Source organism: Pseudoliparis swirei, chromosome 3, assembly GCF_029220125.1.
Source record: "Pseudoliparis swirei isolate HS2019 ecotype Mariana Trench chromosome 3, NWPU_hadal_v1, whole genome shotgun sequence".
Classification (NCBI taxonomy): domain Eukaryota; kingdom Metazoa; phylum Chordata; class Actinopteri; order Perciformes; family Liparidae; genus Pseudoliparis; species Pseudoliparis swirei.
In genome coordinates this window covers 22,517,627-22,538,764 of record NC_079390.1, presented here as the reverse complement: position 1 = coordinate 22,538,764, position 21,138 = coordinate 22,517,627, and the positions used below count along the sequence as shown (strand labels likewise).

At 40.2% G+C, this 21,138-nt stretch overlaps 1 protein-coding gene across 1 annotated transcript in view; it reads left to right on the top strand.

Annotated features, from left to right (window-relative positions):
• doc2b (double C2-like domains, beta) overlaps positions 1-6,619 on the top strand; it is a 108,516-nt gene extending 101,897 nt beyond the window's left edge. Inside the window, exons 6-7 of the mRNA XM_056411439.1 lie at positions 4,283-4,379; positions 6,434-6,619. Coding sequence (XP_056267414.1) covers positions 4,283-4,379; positions 6,434-6,567 — 231 coding nt within the window. The 3' untranslated portion in view covers positions 6,568-6,619. The remainder of the gene's footprint in view (positions 1-4,282; positions 4,380-6,433) is intronic.
• Positions 6,620-21,138: the final 14,519 nt, after the last annotated feature.

Below are 21,138 nucleotides of genomic sequence, written 5' to 3'. Positions count from 1 at the left end.
CGTAGCTTTGTGACCACTAACCCGTTTGCATGCCCTTTTCAATCTGTTGTTTTACCTCGGGGGATGGAATTCTGTACCGGTCCGGTGAGCACGTAAACGGAAAGAAGGGGGGGGGGGGAAGGTAGGTGACGAGCGAATATAATCGCTCACCGAATTGAAAACATACCACCGTAAGAATTAGCTTTGCTCCAAACTGTTTTTTGCTAAATGGCCAGAATAAGACGAGTCTATGCAGAGATCAGATATTTCGCCATTGGATAATTTCTCAACAGGTGTCCCTCGCCACCTGATCCCTACATGCCGCCAAGTGCTAAACTAGCACTACACATCTGTAGTCCAACACTTCCCTGATAATGAACAAGAAATTTGTGTGGGGTGGGCGGGAAAGTAGAGTGAGAGTTCTTTGGCGTTTGCTGTTAGCAGCACAGTACTACTCGGCTGTTAGCTAACGGAGGTTGCCTTATGTTGCGTTCAAGTTCCATTCAGTAAAAATACGTATCCTGTGAACTTGAATAAATGCAGCTGTTTGAAGGAGGTTTTTTTGGTAAGAATTCATATAGTTTAGAGAGTGAATTATAACTTCCTTGACTACAACAAAGTGAAAACATCAAATTTCTACTGTTTTTTCAGCATGACGGTGAAGAGAGTTAAAACAAATAAACCGGAGCGAAAATAAAAAATGTATCGATGGTAACATGTATGTCCAATATGCAGGGTCTCATATATTAAATCCAAACCTAGTACATTATTCATGAGCCCAAAGGTTTGACTTCACCCGGACCAGCAGAAGCACTAACGATGTGTTTTCACCGGAGACTCGCGGACTGCAAACTAAAACCGATGAGTAACCGCACAATGTCACGTCTCTTCGGAACACCAGAGGATCAAGTCAACCTTTATTTTAATTGTATATTTCACGACATTGCCAGATGATAAGCTGTTTTTCCTTTTTAAAGGCTCTGCAACGATTGCTACCGTCACGAAGGTTATTAAATACTCTTCAGATTTAAAGCGTTAAACGCTGCAGTATTGCGACGTTTATATATACGTTAAACATTTAGGGTTTGGCAAACTTTTAAATGTGAAGCGTATTTGTATGTTAAACATTGTTCCGTCAACGTTAACTTTAATTATGACAGTGAATGTGTAATTTTATTCTATCCATGAAAAGGAATTTGCTTAATCACATTTTTAAGAAACAATCATACAAAACCCCGTTAAACACGGGGTAACCTTCACTTTTTAATGTGAAGCGTATTTAAAGTTTTCTTCCCTTTTTCCCCGTGGAAGAGTTTTTTCCTATTTCTTGAGAGTTTTTCCTAATCCGATGTGAGGTCAAAGGTCAGGGATGTTGTATGTGTACAGATTGTAAAGCCACTTGAGGCAAATTTGTGATGGTCTTTATAAAATAAACTGAATTTAATTACAATTTGAATGTTAAACAGTGGTCCATCAACGTTAACTTTAATCATGACATTGATGTGTGATTGTATTCTATTCATAAAAGCAATTTGCGAAGCCCAATTTTTTGCAAACAAACATACAAGACAAGGGGTTACCAGTGGAAGCATGGCGACGTGAATACAAAAAAAGGTAAACAAAGAGGTGTTGAGCCTGGCAAATTCCCGCAGAAGCATTAAGGATTAAAAACAGAACATTAAATCGTATTAAATCAGATGAATGGAAGCAGAGATTATATTACACAGATTTACTCATCACACATTTGATTTTGTTATCGAGTAAATAGATTAACTCTCGGCTCGTGAGGAAGCGAGCCTGGAAGACGTTCAAATCGGAGAGAAAACAGCAGAAAACAAATACACCCACAGTTGTCCATTGTATTTCTCGACGTTGTCATGGTAACATGATATGTCACATTTGTATTCACACCATGTGAAACCGTCGCACTCGACCATTACCAGGTGATGTCAGCGAGTCCCCGACGATGCAGGGTTGAAGGTCTTAGGGGCGACGATGGGATCGGGCCAATCAAACGGCCGGCGATGTCATCCGGCATGCAGACGAGGGGCTCGTTACCATCTCCGATAGATTATCTGGCACGCTTATTGATATTGTGCCACTGGTTTAGCTAACGCGTTCAAAGGTTGCTTACACTGGCATCATACTGAGAAATGTTTCTGGCAGTTTTTCGATCCACTTTAAAGGTTTCAGGGTATAGACGAAATATTGGAAACACCTTCTCGGTATGACAATACCATTCAACAGCAACACAAACTGCAGTGTTTAGAGAGGTTATAAGTCAAGCCTGAAACTAGACATACCGTTGGTAAAAGTAGGAATGTCGTTAGCTTTAGCTCAGTGCACCTAATAAACTGGTGACGCGGTGAAGTTGTTGCTCAGTAGAACTTACATACACCAAACTTTACAGTTTCATTCCTCTATATTCTGAAGGTTTTTAGAAGGGTTTGTTCATATATCACATATAGCTTGATTTATATAACAATCATATTGGTTTTTTTATGTCTGATATATGATTTTATGGAGTGCTATAAAGAGATATATAAAATCCCCTCAATAAAAACCTTTGACTTGAATATGTCAACCAACTAAAACAAGAATTTTGAACCTAACTTTATCCAATGTTCAAATTTCTGTTTATTTAGCACATATTTAATCAGGTAATGGCTCATTTGCATATTTAACCATACCATTTCAGAAAAAACATTGAACACTGTAAAGATTATTGAACTATACCGGAGCTGTGATTTCATCATGAAGACACTTGTTACACACATGATGGCATTCATTAATTTCCTTTCTTTTCAAAATAAAAACACAGGAGTCTATTAAAGTCGGATAAGTCATGTGAAGTTGTGCGGTTGGATGCTGGGCAGCGCCACAGCGCCCTCTGCAGGCCGGATGCACACGATGCTTCCACATGAGGCTTTTTGAGATGACGCACGGCGAAGGCGTTCGATGAGCCCATCTGGAGGGCTTTGTGGTCTTTTTTTCTTTCTTCTCCGCAGTAAAAGCGTTGAGGTATTGAGTCTCTGCTCTGCTCTCCTGCAGGTACCTGAAGCCCGACGAGAACAAAAAGTCAAAGCACAAGACTGCTGTGAAAAGAAATCCAGTGTGTGTGTGTGTGTGTGTGTGTGTGTGTGTGTGTGTGTGTGTGTGTGTGTGTGTGTGTGTGTGTGTGTGTGTGTGTCTGTGTGTGTGTGTGTGTGTATAGTTATACGGTCCTTTTATGTGCCAAGCACCCTCCATAATTCCCGGAACCCACAAAAAAACATTCTGAGAGTCAGATAAGGCTGTCGGAGTGAAACAGAGCCACCGTTTATGTTATCGTTATATAGACTTCTATACAACCAGAGGAGTCGCCCCCTGGTGGTCAGTAGAGAGAATGCAGCTTTTACACATAAGCATATACTTCAATACAACCAGAGGAGTTCCCCCCTGGTGGTCAGTAGAGATAATGCAGCTATAACACATGAAGCATATACTTCTATACAACCGGAGGAGTTGCCCACTGGTGGTCATTAGAGAGAATGCAGCTTTTACACATAAGCATATACTTCTATACAGCCAGAGGAGTTGCCCACTGGTGGTCATTAGAGAGAATGCAGCTTTGACACATGAAGCATATACTTCTATACAACCGGAGGAGTCGCCCCCTGGTGGTCAGGAGAGAGAATGCAGCTTTAAGACGTGAAGCATAGACTTCTTTACAACAAGAGGAGTCTCCCCCTGGTGGTCAGGAGAGAGAATGCAGCTTTAAGACGTGAAGCATAGACTTCTTTACAACCGGAGGAGTCTCCCCCTGGTGGTCAGTAGAGATAATGCAGCTTTAACACATGAAGCATATACTTCTTTACAACCAGAGGAGTCTCCCCCTGGTGGTCAGTAGAGAGAATGCAGCTTTAAGACGTGAAGCATAGACTTCTTTACAATGGAGTCGATGCTAAATGAGCATTTTGGAAGTATCAATAAGACACTTTCGACACTTGTAGTATATTAAAAAGACATTCAGACAAAATAATACGATTTCAAACTCAATGTGGCAGCCAGATTTATGTGAATCATTAGAGCCAGAAAACGAATCAAACGTGGATCTCATTCAGGTCAGTAATGACAGCGAATCCAACACCAAGCAGACAAGTTTTATTGTGAAGGTTGCAAAGCTGATTGGATAAATCTTAAATGTTCTAGACCTTTAAATCACATTTTAGGCTTTGTACGGATGATCTGTAAATATGTAATCGTATGTGATCATACTGGAGAGAGGGGCTCTTATTCTTTTGCCGTTTTTTTTCTTCTGTAGGAGTTCTGTTACGACATTAAATATGCAGACCTCACCAAAAAGACCTTGGAGGTGACCGTGTGGGACTACGACATCGGGAAGTCCAACGATTTCATAGGTAAGCGCAGGCGACCCGCTTTTCATCGGAGATAATGAGGAGCTGAAGCGGCTCGATAGATATTCATCAGCATCACCACTTAGTTTAAGTTTAACAAGAACACTTTAATGTCAGCTGAGGATTGTTTTGGGCCAAAATCTTTTTAAAAAGGGCGAAAATGGGGCGCTTTCTAAGCTGTCAATGGAATCAATGAAGTACAGTATATGTCTCTCGGAGAGACCTGTTGATCACCTGGTAGCCCCGCCCCTAAAGCGTCCCCTGCTTTATGGTCTGTTTGACTCTAAATGACCATAATGTACGAAATGATGACATCATGCTGTATAGAAGAAGACTTGAAACTAGAGACTGAGACATAAACTCATGTTTACAATGTTTACTGAGGGAATACATCAAGAGAGAAGTAGAGTCATTATATAGACTTCTATACAACCAGAGGAGTCGCCCCCTAGTGGTCAGGAGAGAGAATACCACTTTAACACATGAAGCATAGACTTCTATACAACCAGAGGAGTCGCCCTGGTGGTCAATAGAGAGAATGCAGCTTTAACACATGAAGCATAGATTTCTATACAACCAGAGGAGTCGCCCCCTGGTGGTCAGGAGAGAGAATGTGGCTTTAACACATGTATCATAGACTTCTATACAACCAGAAGAGTCGACCCCTGGTGGTCAATCGAGAGAATGTGGCTTTAACACATGAATCGTAGACTTCTATACAACCAGAGGAGTCGCCCCCTAGTGGTCAGGAGAGAGAATACAACTTTAACACATGAAGCATAGACTTCTATACAACCAGAAGAGTCGACCCCTGGTGGTCAATCGAGAGAATGTGGCTTTAACACATGAATCGTAGACTTCTATACAACCAGAGGAGTCGCCCCCTAGTGGTCAGGAGAGAGAATACAACTTTAACACATGAAGCATAGACTTCTATACAACCAGAGGAGTCTCCCCTGGTGGTCAATAGAGAGAATGTAGCTTTAACACATGAAGCATAGACTTCTATACAACCAGAGGAGTCGCCCCCTGGTGGTCAGGAGAGAAAATGCAGGTTTAACACATGAAGCATAGATTTCTATACAACCAGAGGAGTCGCCCCCTGGTGGTCAGGAGAGAGAATGCCGCTTTAACACATGAAGCATAGACTTCTATACAACCAGAGGAGTCGCCCCCTGGTGGTCAGGAGAGAGAATTCCGCTTTAACACATGAAGCATAGACTTCTATACAACAAGAGGAGTCGCCCCCTGGTGGTCAGTAGAGAGAATGCAGCTTTAACACATGAAGCATAGACTTCACTTTTCAGAAAAGGAGGTTTCTACACATTGCATCCTGTGGGCAATAAGCTAATTATTGGGATGAATCAGCGTTCTGGTTCAATACAGCAGCTCTAAGGAATGTATCGCTTCATGTGACTCCATTTATCAACACTGATGGGACATTCACAATAAACTGGTGGCATTTAGTTAGTCAATGAAATTGCAGCAAGGACACAATTCATGCTCTCATCCCTCCGTGACCTCGCCGATACATCACGCTCAAAAGCCACTTTGTGTTATTTATCATTAGACCCAGACTTCCAGCACTAAGCAGCAGTTAAAATGTTGACGCTTTTGGTCCGAAGCGCTGCTTCTCGCTGTTGCTTCTAACTACGTGATTTGAATGCGTTCAGTGCGAGTGTGTCCTTAAAACCTAAAATAATGTTACGGTGCTTAGAGATGTTTGTTAAACACGTATTCACTAACAAACAGACGCCAGCCATATTACCATGAACTGAACTTGGTAATATTTCATCGTCAACTAGAGATTACTATCATCAGAACAGACACTAAACGGACCTGGAGGGGAGATCGTTTGGCCTAGTGAATGATATATTGATCGTTAATAAAACACCAGTAATCAAGAGTGTACGACGTATTCAAACCTGTAAACGTTTCGCGATGATTTTGTGCCCTGTTTTTTTGCATTTTAACGATATTATAACATGGCACATGTATGTAAATCCGTGCTCGGGGACACGCGTGACTGACGCTCTCCTCGTGCTTCCTTCTTTCAGGTGGCGTGTCTCTGGGCATCAATGCAAACGGAGAGCGGCTCAAACACTGGTTCGACTGCCTGAAAAACAAGGACAAGAAAATTGAGCGCTGGCACACGTTGACCAATGAATTACCCGGTTCATTAAATGACTGAAGACCCCCCCCCCCCCCCCCCCAACACAACAGATAGGACTTCCTGTCTTCGTTTTTCCTCCCCCCCCCCCCGGTCCTCTTCTATGGATTCTCCTCATGTTGGCCACAGCGACCTGCGAATCACCTCTTTGGGAATATCATACATCTATAAAAAATATCCCTACGTTTGCGTTCCTACGTGCAATAGGGGCCACGGCTGCTCGTTGTCCTTTCAACAGAAATCCAACGAACCAAATGAATAACGGCGGATCGCAGCGTCGCGTTCGTAAGCTTCGGAAAAATTCTAAATTTGATCAGTGAAGAAAAAAAAGAGCAAATGCTTTCTATCCGATGAGATCTTTCTAACAGCAGCTAAACGGTTGACCGATGATTCCCCCGGTGCCCCGGAAACAGCACAAACAAGAGAGCGGATAATCTCAACAAAGGATGTCGCAACATTTTATACTGATGAGAGTTTGCAGACGTGTTTCGTGGAAAAGTTCTCATTTTCAAGATGCTGCACTTTAATATGATTGTGGAGCTGTTGGGTAGAGAATCTGGTGGTGGTCCTTCACGCCCAACGCAAGTGGCTCTCACTGCAAGCACTTTGTTTTAAGAGATCTGGAGCATTTATCCACTAGTTTGACTCATTGGGCCTCAAGTTAAGTCCTCAATATGCTTCAAACAGATTTGATGAGCTTTCGGATCGAGAACTTCCTCCAAAAGAAACGACTTTTGGTTTCGGTAAATGTCCACACGCCACACACATGTTGAGGGAATTACAGGGAGACACGGGTCCATCGAGAGAAAATACAGTAGAGAATACTGCATGGACGTCCAGAGAGGGAGACGGTCAGGGTGGCTGACTAGACTTGGACCTTTTCTACCAACGGTTAGCGGTGTTTCATCCAGCCATGGTGGTCGGTATGAAGCTTTGGACCAAGCCTAACCACAACCACAGCAATGTCCAATCACAAGAACTGAGCTTCTACCCTGTCTGGATGTCCACACTTCGTATCTTCCTCACGGCTTCATCCCACTGCTAACGACTCTTTGGTCTTTGCGATGAATTATTCAAGTGGCGGATGACGGCAAACACTTTGAAAGTGTCTCTCTTGGTGCTGTTGTTCACGGTATTATCAATTTAAAAAGTAAAATTTAAAAAATTGAGAGAGAAGTTCGAACGCTGCCTCTGGCATTCAGACCGAAAGCAGCGCCAGAAAACTTCCAATGAGCTGCTGGTGGGGTGGAGGGATCGGTGGCGTGGCGATGAATTACAGATTTAGAGTTATAGATCCATGAGTTTGAAGACGTATTAAACACTGACGCACTGCACGGAGAACTGTGGTTTTAAAAGCCTAGAGTTCTGCATTCCCACTGTGGCCGTCTTGGCGTTTTGCAGAAAGTGACCAGATCCGCAACCTGTCAATCACCTTGTAGCCCCGCCCCTAAAGCGTCCCCTGCTTCATGGTGTGTGTGACTCTAAATGACCATAAAGTACTAAATGATGACATCATGCTGTATAGAAGAAGACTTGAAACTAGAGACTGAGACATGAACTCATGTTTACAATGTTTACTGGGGGAATACATCAAGAGAGAAGTCATTATATAGACTTCTATACAACCAGAGGAGCCCCTTGGTGGTCAGGAGAGAGAATGCAGCTGTAACGCATGAAGCATATACTTCTATACAACTAGAGGAGTCGCCCCCTGGTGGTCAGTAGAGATAATGCATCTTTAACACATGAAGCATAGACTTCTATACAACCAGAGGAGAGAATGCAGCTTTAAGACACAGCCGTGCAATTTTTTTTGCCGAATGTTGTCTTTCTGAACGCGGCCGATTGGTGGTGGGGGGGGGGGGGGGGTCTCAGCCAGACACTGTTACACCAACTGCACCTTGTTTGAAGTATACTGAGGCCTCACGTTCCTAGTAAGCTTCAGTGTGGTTAGTTTGAGAGGAGAAAGTACCATAACCATAGCAACAGCACCAAACAACCCCGTAATCCAGTTCTAATGGTCATGAGGAAACGGATGTCGGCAGTTGATTGCCATAAAGTCTGCTTTGAGGATCGGGTGACGACTGACGCTCACCTGTAAAACGGCAAGATGACCGGTTGCCGACTGTCCGTCAAATAACCGAACAGTTTGGCCAGTTTGATAAGAAATGACAAAGTTTAGCTCACAGTGCTCGAGTCGAGCTGCCCGGGCGTGTGGTGACCCTGAGGCTCCTCAAGTGGTTCGTCCATCCGGTCAACCCACACGGACCTCAAAGTAGCAGGTGTCTTATTCCCAGTGCTAATGTAACGGGTGTCTAAGGTGCATTTAGAAACTCCAGTAAAATTGGACATAGCTCGTCTTCAATCGGCCGGCCGGCTGCGTCGTCTTGGCGATGGAAGAACAGCTATGCAAGGTGACTGACCACCGAAGATGGAGAATGCGACAGAAACAAATCGACTTTTCCGATCAATGCTAAATGTTAGAGGTCAGATATATAACGAAAACCGGCGTGAAATGTCGCAGACGACAACTCTTGTGTTCATGTCAAACACGATGACTTCATTACGTCTTTAAACAGGAGCTGCAGACGGTCCGGTGGGAGTCGCCACGGTTACACTGAAACACAACCGGACATGCAACAAACGGTTTTAAATTCCACGTTTTAAAGAAGCGCATTACATCGTAACTCCTGCGTATTTCAGACGACGTCGAGGGTCAAGAACACGGGCGGAAGACGTGTCACGCGAGAGCGTAACGGCGGCGGTGAGTCCGCGATTATGACTTCATGAGTGGATAGTTCACGTGCTCCGATGAGTCGAGGCGATTTTCAATTTTTGGGAATTTCGGCACCGAGGTGGGAAGTCGGGTGGAAGAGAGAGAGAGAGAGAGAGAGCAGCTGGAAAAGAAGAAAATAAATCACAACACACCACATGATTGGGCAGCTCTATGGTGTGTGTGTGTGTGTGTGTGCAGCTTATTGTTTACACCACTGAAGAAGAGAAAAAAAGGAAAAGAAACTCGCTGGCAGCATTTCCAACTGTGCTGTGGCTGAACACGCCCCCCCCCCCCCCGCCCCCCGCTGTTTGTGAAAAAGGAGCGAACGACATCGACGGGAAAGTTTACGTCAAATATTACGACAATAAAAAAAATATATATATATAAAAGAATAATCAAAAAATATCAAAAGCATGCATCGTTTACAACGGCCTCTTGTTGCTGAAGCCGCTGCGATTGTTCAGTCGTGCAATGCAAGAACTTTTAAATATACTAGCCGTGTGTGTGTGTGTGTGTATATTGTTACTATGATGTTTTTTTTTTTTAATGTAAGCGGCTCCACTATAAATGTACCAAACCGAATGTTTAACCCCTTCTGTTCCACAGTGAACCCCTGAGAATGTGCAGCTTAGTGCTCCGTGTTGTTGATATCGTCCACATGTCAAAGCTCCACACACACACACACACACACACACACACACACACACACACACACACACACACACAGACACATATCTTGGAAAATACATTGTTGAACTTGCCCCCACGGAGTCAGATAAGAAGATAACACTTTTTATTTGTTTATTTAAAAGAAAGTTTTTTTTAGTCCTTCTAAATTATTTATTGGCCTTGTTATTACTCTGATATTTAATGTTGAGGATTCCGTACTGTTTTCGTGCGACCGTGCAAAGTTGGGCCCCCCGGGATGCATGCCATGTATACCTGTGGTTTTATGAGTTTTGTCTGATCCTGCATGCCCCCCCCCCCCCCCCACGAGGAATACGCTCTCGTCGTAACGTTCAGAATTCCTGTCAGGTTGCAATTCTGCTCGGAGCTTTTCTGTCCCTGGGCCCGTTTTGTTCCCGTTATATAACATTGTTTCAACGGTGGCCGTTTTCTTATATCGCCCCCCCCCCCTCGTTTCACACCGACTCCGTAAGAAAATTATATTTCAGACATAAAACGTCAAAACTGAGGGATGAAACGTTTAATTCAATATAATGGTCATCTCAATATAATCCTTGACCCCCCCCCCTCTCTCTCTCTCTTTCTCTCTCTCATATGTAACAAATACAACCGACGTGTGATTTTTGATTTTGTGATCCGTCCGCCTTTGTATGCAAGCTCAATATTATGAAGAAGAAGAAGAAACCTGCATGCGTATGTTCTTGGTTCTGTTGACATGCCTAATGTTTGATACTGTTTTATTTCTGTATTTAAAAACAAACTAAAGTACACAACTGTGGATGCTCTGAGATTCTGTACGTCAGTCTTTCTTCTGGACAACATTTTGTACCTTTGAACTCCCGCGTCGCCTGTTTGGCTGCTGTGTCGAGTATCTGGAAGCGTGACTTGATGTGAATTATTAAAACCTCTCCTTTGTTGTTCCGGTTCCTTTTGTGACGCTCGGGCTTCACCTGTTTGTGGAACGTACGACTATAAACACATTATAAACACATTATATTTGAGTCAAGTGAAAAGGTTGTCTTTCCTGTTTTTTTATTTCAATGAATACTTTTTTAAATGTGTATTACCTTATTATTTAAACAAATAGGTTTATATACAGTAGGTTGCAATAATGTTGAACTTATATTATTATGAAAAATATATCCAAATAGACAAACCAAAGCAAACTAAGAACACGTCCTCGCCAATTTCACAACATTTGAACACAATGGGAGTGGCTAAGGTGTAACTAACATTCACACACTAATGGGAGGGGCTAAGGTGTAACTAACATTCACACACTAATGGGAGGGGCTAAGGTGTAACTAACATTCACACACTGGTGGGAGGGGCTAAGGTGTAACTAACATTCACACACTAATGGGAGTGGCTTAGGTGTAACTAACATTCACACACTAATGGGAGGGGCTAAGGTGTAACTAACATTCACACACTAATGGGAGGGGCTAAGGTGTAACTAACATTCACACACTGGTGGGAGGGGCTAAAGTCTAACTCTGTTGAGGTTAAAGTGTCCCGCTAATGGAGGACGACTGTGATCACCACTGAGCCACAGTCGCTAATAAAAGCTAAATAAAGGATTGTTATTGTCTCTAGCCTCATACCTCATATTCGACTCCTTTATTACCTTCATACGAACTGTAAAGAAACAGGTGGAGTGTATTAAAAGCATCGTAAAGAAACAAACGGTTAAATATCCTGTAAACTATTTGATGAACTATTGATGTTTCTAGAGCGTCTCAAATCAATACCCAGATGTGTACATAGTGCTTCTATCAAGCGGTCACAGCCACAGAGAAACAAATCAGCAGCGCACGCCCCGTGATTATACGTTGAGTATTGACTCGACCTTTGACCTTTGACCTGCAGACAGCAGGAGCCGGTGATCAGATCACTCGTGGTTAAAGGAGATCTCTGACGACTCTGTTGGTTACATTTGCATTTTCAAGGTGATATAATTGTCCATCTTTAATCCCATTTTATCAGTTCTTTACCCCACAAATAGAAACCAGTTGTTCCTCTTCCCCAAAGCAACACATTCAGCCACGAACAGGAAACACCACGGATTCATTTAACCGCCGCAGAGCCAGAACGTTTCCCTGAGGAATGAGTTCAGAGCGGAGAGGAAAGTGAATGTCGGACTCATCGTGATTGATCAGGGCGCTCCGAGTAGTCATTCAGCCAATGGACCAGAGATCCGCGAAAAACAATCAACTTGTTCATTTACTTTATTCTTGGTCATCGCATGTTTTTTTCTCTTATTGATGACGACGGGCTTTGGACCGAAGCTCTGAACGCGAAGGTCGGCTCAGGATCCTGAGACGCTCGTTTATAACAAGTCTGCAAACTCACTGCGAGTCGGCGAAGGAGATGAAGGGAGCGGAGAGAACGCGGCGTCGGGTCGTTCGTGGCACGTTTGAAGGATTTCTTTTTGGGACGTAAACAGATTCCCATTTACTCGCCTTCAAGAGCCAGACTTTGCATTTCGAAAAAAACTTGTGATTTATGACGTCTTGTGAGCGCAGCAGGAATGATGAAGGAATGTGAGGTCCCAGCCATCCGTCTAACAAATGGAAATGAAATGATGAACGAGTGGCTCTGCCCATCACCCTGCAACTGAACTCTGCAGGTGAAGAGGACGAAGTAGAGGGAAAGGGACGAAGACGGATGCAACAATAAAAATATCAGGAAGTCACGAAGACGTTCAGTTTCTTGATAAAGCCCCAAAAGGCTGCGAGTGTTTTATTTCTGCTTTGGTGAGGCGGGGGGGATCCGTTTGGTGCCGGTTTGGTACATATATACAGTATATATATACATATATATATATATATATATATATATTTATATATAATATATATATTTATATATATACAATATTTACATATATATACTATATATATATAAATATATAAACATATATATATATACTATATATATAAATATATATACAGTATATATATATACTGCATATATGTACCAAACCGGCTCAGGAAGGAAAAAGAACTGGCATGCAGATTTTCACCAGGGTCCCTTGACCTCTGACCTCCGTATGTGAAATTGGGGTCAGTTGGTATCACGAGTCTCCCATTCACAGACATGCTGATGTTTGACAATCACATTAGGTTTGGGGGCGACAACCACATGTTTATTATGCATGCAGTATACTTTGTATTTGTATATTTCTGCATACAGAGTCCTCAAACTGTGTGGTTTGACTGGACCGCTGAGACAGTGCCCCTAGTGGTCATCTCAAATCGTGGGAAAACATTGTGTGGAACTTAAAGTCGCCGTATAAAGCGACGCGTCGTGACCTCGAGGAGAATCACAGCCTCGTGAAACTCTGCAACCACAAACAACGACACCTTCAGGGGATGTCCGGCGTCCACAGGTACATTGACAGGAAGGTTTCTGGGAAGCTTCCAGAAGAAATTCGGCAACCAATTGCCCAACAGAAAATCCCCTTTTCTATGGTTTTCCTGAAGGTCTTGGTGTATTTAGGACTTTTAGATAATTTGAATCAATTTTCCAGTGGTAGAAATGTTTTATATTCAAAAAACAAATGCTATCAACCCCCAAAATTGCATATAAGACACAAGTGAGCGTGTGAATGGTCAACATGTACCTCCATTATAATGTCGTGACCCCTCACACAATTCATTATAATTCATGTATTCATGGGCTACAGGCCAAACTCTCATGTAGTCCTCACTCTGTAATAGTGTAATGATGTTTGGTCAACACTAAACTCGTGCATTCACACAGGGGTCGCTGGTGAATAGAGCCGGTAGTTACGTAACCGCTCGGTTTAGGCAACCGGCTTTTTTGGTATGTCGTGTTCTCGAGGTCGTGCAAAGTCCAGCCGCGCGTGGAGAGAAAGTGTGTGTGCACAGATCCAAAGTGTGTGTGCACAGATCCAAAGTGTGTGTGCACAGATCCAAAGTGTGTGTGCACAGATCACGGTGGTGTGAACCGGTGGAGGCCCGGCTGTCCTCAGGATGGCATCTGGGTCACGGGGAAGAGATTACAGTTTCCCCATCCTCCATTTCAAGTGTGTGTGTGTGTGTGTGTGTGTGTGTGTGTGTGTGTAAGGATCTGTTGCCTCTCAAATGTCACAGCACTAAAACTCCAGATGCTGAGTGAAACATTCACACCAAAGGCGCCAAAAAATGCTTTTTTAAAAACTTTTCTCACGGCCACAAAATTAATTTCATGAAAGTTCAAGATTGATTCAAACGGCTCTCATAATCCTTTGATTCAGACGCCCTGAGGCATCAACTGTGGATGAATAGAAACAGAAACAAACACTTCTGCACATGTTCATTGCAACAAAACCTTTAAAAAATTTGTTAACTGTAATTATCTTCCCAGAAAACCCGTTTACCAAGAATCACTAAAAACACGAGAGAACTAAAATATGTTTTGAGTCACACGGGGCAGATTTACTGGAATGGAGCTTATAAAAATAATATTTATTATTCCTCCTCAAAGGAACAACAGCGACGGCTCATTAATTTTTCGTAAATGTGCCACAGAAAGAAGGTTGCATTGTAAAAGTAACAATCAAAGGTGAAGCTTGTTATGCTAAAAGTGACTTATATTACATATTACATGCATGCACACAAATTATCCCCATAATCATCATCATCATCATCCTCATATTGCTCATCATGCGTCTTTTAAACTAATACGTCACATGTATTCCATTACACCTGTGTTACTCTCCTTGATCTCTTAACTTCACAACACGTTGTGCTTGTAATCCTTTCGCTTTTAAAGCATCCCATAATATGCGCTTGGTGCCACGTTTCAGGATTCATGAGAGCTGAAGTTATCTATTGTTAAACAACTGCGTCAAGGAAAAGTGCTGAGTGTGCTAAAAAAACAAACAGCTCGGTGACTCAGAGTCCGGGGGAGTTGAGGTGCATGCTGGGAGAGTCGATTTTCCACTCCATCCCACTTGAGCTAATATGCAGATCTTCCCCACGCCGTCACCTCCTCACACCTTTTGCACCTTTTAAGGCTTTTAAAGCTTTTAAAGCTTTTAAAGGTTTTCGGTGAAGCAATTGAAACCATTTATAAACGGCTCCTCGCTTCGCTGCCCCCGGTGGTCATTTCAGAGAGATTTATATTGTTATATTTTCCTCCGGATGAGCCGACTCTGGGAATGAGCAGGGGTTTCATTTCGGTGGTCGGTAAAGTTTTTGAAATTCCAGATATTAGTTATGTGACACACTAGGGACGGGTGTCATTAGGATGTTATCAATATGAGCGCTCCGATCAAAACAAACCCAGTTAAATAGGAAAAGAAGGAACATTGCTTTATTGTCCTTGAAAGTCTTTCACAAAGAGTAAAAACAACAGAAAAATATAAATATATATATATATATATAAATCTATAAATGTAGATATTATTTATAAATATATATTTCCAAAAATCTATAAATATAGATAGTATTTATATATATATAAATAAATATATAAATAAATATATACTATATTCATATATATAAATAAATATAAATATACATAAATAAATATATATAATATTGATATATATATAAATATATACATAAATAAATATATATATTATTTAAATATATATATATAATATTTATATATATATATACATAAATAAATATATAAATATGGATAATATTTATATAAATAAATACATATGTATATATATATATACAGGACTGTCTCAGAAAATTAGAATATTGTGATAAAGTTCTTTATTTTCTGTAATGCAATTAAAAAATTATTAAATATTAAAAGAATAAAAGGCTTGCAATATTTCAGTTGATTTGTAATGAATCCAGAATGCATGACATTTTTGTTTTTTTAATTGCATTACAGAAAATAAAGAACTTTATCACAATATTCTAATTTTCTGAGACAGTCCTGTAAATATATACACCGTGCACCACCGTGGTATCTGTAGGCTCCTGTGTTATGGACCTGAGGGCTGACAGTTAGAGACGATACCAATTGTCTGGTGGAGGACTCGGGGCCACAGAAGAAGACCCGCGCCCTCGGGGCGTCCGTGACGTCGGCGCTGACGTCCGAGAGCTACATTTTCTCTCCGTGATGTCACCTGGACGGAGTGGAAAGGTCAAAAGTCAAAGGTCGGGCTGACGTCTCGTGCTATTTGTCCTCCGATGAACTGGAGTGTGTTTTTGTCATCATCGGCGATTGCACGAAGTTGTCACGGCAACACGCGTGTGGTTTAATGCAACAGGAAATGCGCTTCCTGCCACTTCCTGTTGATGTGTCGAGTTTCTATTTTTACAATACAAGCCCCCCCCCCTTTAGTTTCTTTGACCTTAAGCGTTGTGTTACAGGTGGACAGTCGTCATCCTCGAGGGTTTTATGATCCATCTTGAAGAAACAACGTTGTTCTCGTGTCGCCGTGTGGAGATATGAAGTCTGAATATGCTTCTTTTGTTCAAACCACAGACCAATGAGAGATGCTACGACAACTTCTTACATACAGCCTGTGATCTATTCATTATAATAATTATCATTTTTCTTCATAAATGCTATATATTTAAAACAAGTATCGTTCTCATTAAATCCCCTCGCTCACTCACACCACCGCTCGCTCTTCTAAAGGACGTATTAACACGTCCTCCTTTAGCTGGAAATGCTTTGTCAGCGCACCGGTGTCCAGTTCAGGTCTATTACAGGCACAAGGTAATCAATACTGAATATTATACATGAAAGGTTAATGCAGATACATTAAACAGGATTTTATATACGTAGGGAGGAGAATATCATTTCATAACGGGCTGCTAGAGTCTATCGTAGAAGAAACTATTCCTAATCTTTAAAAAATATATATATACATATACAGGACTGTCTCAGAAAATTAGAATATTGTGATAAAGTTCTTTATTTTCTGTAATGCAATTTAAAAAACAAAAATGTCATGCATTCTGGATTCATTACAAATCAACTGAAATATTGCAAGCCTTTGATTCTTTTAATATTGCTGATTATGGCTTACAGCTTAAGAAAACTCTAAAATCCTATCTCATAAAATTTTATATACAGTCCTGTATATATTTATATTATATTTATTTCTATAGTTATTTATACATAGATACTACATATATTAATATATTAATATATATATATAAATCTTTATAAATATATATAAATATTATATATATTTATACATATATACACATATATATATTTATTTATATATACAAATATGATATATATTTATATATGTATGTATATATATATATTATATATATTTATATATATTTATTTATTTATGTATATATATATATTTATATATATATTATATATATATTTATGTATATAGATGTATTTATGTATATACAGGACTGTCTCAGAAAATTAGAATATTGTGATGAAGTTCTTTATTTTCTGTAATGCAATTCAAAAATCAAAAATGTCATGCATTCTGGATTCATTACAAATCAACTGAAATATTGCAAGCCTTTTATTCTTTTAATATTGCTGATTATGGCTTACAGCTTAAGAAAACTCAAATATCCTATCTCTAAATATTAGAATATCATGAAAAAGTATACTAGTAGGGTATTAAACAAATCACTTGAATTGTCTAATTAACTCGAAACACCTGCAAGGGTTTCCTGAGCCTTGACAAACACTCAGCTGTTATAAATCTTTTTTTTTACTTGGTCTGAGGAAATATTAAAATTTTATGAGATAGGATTTGAGAGTTTTCTTAAGCTGTAAGCCATAATCAGCAATATTAAAAGAATAAAAGGCTTGCAATATTTCAGTTGATTTGTAATGAATCCAGAATGCATGACATTTTTGTTTTTTTAATTGCATTACAGAAAATAAAGAACTTTATCACAATATTCTAATTTTCTGAGACAGTCCTGTATATATATATGTATATACATTTCTGGTGCGAATATCTAAACAAGGGCAATGAGCTCATACATATTAAAACGGTGATCAATATTTGTATATATGTCTGTATATTATTATTTTTTTACAATATTTCACACCTCAGTTTTTTCTTATCCTACAAGCAGGAAAAACACAAAGAGGAAATCACTATAAATGTTGTAATTGTGTGATTTGTCAACGATGCACCTCAAAGACAAGATGTTTACGAAATCGCTTTAATGTCTTTAAATACCTCGGTGTACGTAATGTTTATTTGCACGGGGACATATCAGCATATTAACCGTCACGAGGGAGATTTGTTTTATGTTTTTCCACTTCTAATAAGTTGACTCTCTGTTTACTTGATTAATACTTTATTGTGGGCGGTTACTACTAATTGTTTTTGCAATTAGAGCGTCGGCTGTAAATACCACAGAGACACACGCTTAACACCGGAGTGCTGCTGAGATTTATTTGACAGGAAGTAACTCCTCAGGGAGGAAGTGGAGTGGTGGAAGTCCTTCAAAAGAAAAGCAGAAGCATCAAGAGAGAGGAAGTAATGAGAGGTTATATATATATATTAGTGCTGTGAAAAATAACGCGTTAACTCAGTTAATCCAATTACAGGTTTAACTAGTTTTTTTTTTTAAACGCATTTAACGCATGCGCAGAATGAGCTTCCAATCCGTCTGTTGTTGGTCGTTGGGACGGAAAAAAAGTCACTTGCAAAATGAGCTTCCAATACACCACTTCAATCTGAACTCTGTCCGCTCTCATGCAGACGGTCTGTTCATCGGTAATGATCCTTCCGCAGGTTCACCTCCGGAAACCTTGTTACGACTTTTACTTCCTGTAGATCAGGGTCTCAACACGTCGATCGCGACCTGCCAGTCGATCGCGGCGTAGTGTCGGTAGATCGCATGACATTAAAGAGATTGGCCCGCCCCCTGACATGTTCTCTAGAGCACGTCTTTGTTCTTTTATTCAACTAAACGTCTGTTGTTGATCGTATCTCCACAGCAGCATGTCATCTCTGTCTCTTCGCGTTGCGTTAACACTTATCGATCTCCGTCTGGCGCGCCACAGAGCTCCGTGCGCGCGCATCGGGACCGAGCAAAAAAAACGTCACTTGTCAATCTGTCCACCTTTAGATTGTATCATGGTGGAGTTAATGGTTGACAAACAAGAGAAAAATGCTCTGTTTAACCCTCCTGTTACCTTTACATTTACTAACATATTTTACCCTCGGGTCAATTTGACCCCAGCAATTAAAAACTCAGAAAATTATTAGAATTAATATTGTTTCCCAAGTTTAAGTGTGAGGTACTTTATGTTTGTTTGTTGACTACCTAAATAGCCCTTTAAATAAATAAAAAAGTTGATATTTCTGATATGTTTGACAGTGAAAAACAGCCTGGGGTCAAATTGACCCCAAAGAACACCGACATTAAACATTGAATGGGGTCAAATTGACCCGAAAGGTAACAGGAGGGTTAAACATTCTGTTTAGGATGAAGATGTATTAATGTTCCATATGGAAGAAAACTGCTAAATAACTGCTGAGTTGCAGCACCATTGTATAGAAGAATGTATAAATGTATATATCCGTCTTTTGTCATAAATCTATATGTTCTCACAAAATATACCGAGAATATCGGTAATATGTGATTAATCATGATTAATCCACAAAAACCTGTGATTAACCCGATTAAAAATTTTAATCGTTTCACAGCCCTAATATATATATAAACACACACGAAAACATACTCACACTCACACAATTACTTAATATTCCTGCAGAAGGAAGTCCACTTCATGTATAAAAAGTAGTTTTTTTGTTACATTTGGAGAAGTAGTAAGAGTAAATAAACAAATATTTTGGTCTTTATTGAAAAAGTATGGCTCATAAAATTAAAAAAAACACAATAATAAGGAAGCAGGAGCTGATAGTTTGGACATTGCATACTCTTAACATATTAAAGAATACAAAATATGTATTGTGCATCGTCTTAAAACACAATGGAATTATAATTCAAATTATTATAGATAAGAATCCTAAACAATTGATATCGGTTCATAACTGGAGAATGAGACAGGAAGCTGTAACTGTGTACACCTGCACACATAACAACCCTTATGATCAAAATAAATAACATCTATTACTAAAAGAGCAGCGAGCATTCGGATACGTGAAGCTGACTCTCAGCTCTTAAACTTCGTGAGGCCGGGTTACAGCTGAAGAAAGGTGCCGTAAACATGTATTAATAGTTTTATGTTTGTCTCGATTATGACAGCAGCAGCTGTTGCCGCTGAGCTCCACGGAAATGTGTCTTGTAATTCTGCAGCTATGGACAGATATTACATATTGTGGTTTTATTTGAGCTCGTTCAACACGACCAAGACTCCACGTTACACCTGCACCTCGTCCTAGATTAAATATTATATTAATATTATTATGATTTTACTTACTCAGAACGATAAGGAGTTATAGCAGAAGCAGTAAAACACATATATACCCTATTTAATTCAAATTTATATGAACACAATAACAGAACTTACATCGCTGCATATTTTATTGTATTTTATATAATGTATTATAGTTTTTTTGCACTATATCATATTATTAATATTATTTGATATATATATATATATAAAATGATAATAATTGTAATAATAATAATAATAATAATATGACATAAGATACATTCATACATGTTTATGCATATTGTATTTATTATCCATACCTATATTCATACTATGCAGTAACTGTCCCACCGATATAAGGGTTGAAATTCCACTGGACAATATATTTATAGGATATAATTTAAGGAAATATAATAGTGTATGTAACACAGTTTCTTTAATTTCTTTGTTTTCTCACCGTTATCTTTTATTTGTATTTACCTCAAATGGTTCCGCAGAAACACGAGAATGTAAAGACAACATAAAGTCACATATTGTGTCCACTTCTTAACTAATCTTCTTTCTAATCCGCCTGTGCAGACGTGTAAACAAGAGAACCACATTTCCCATGATGCCCCGCGCCACTGTGGACCCGCCCCCCCTCCACCCGGCCGTTTGAATGGCAAGTTGTTTGTTTCAGTCCGACCAGCTGCTAACTATTCCAGTCGGAGAGCAAACATGGGGAGCAGCGGTCCTGCGCTCTCCATTGAGCAGCTCGGACAAGCTGCCGGAAGCCGGTGACACGGTCACTTCCGGTCTCGCGGTTATTA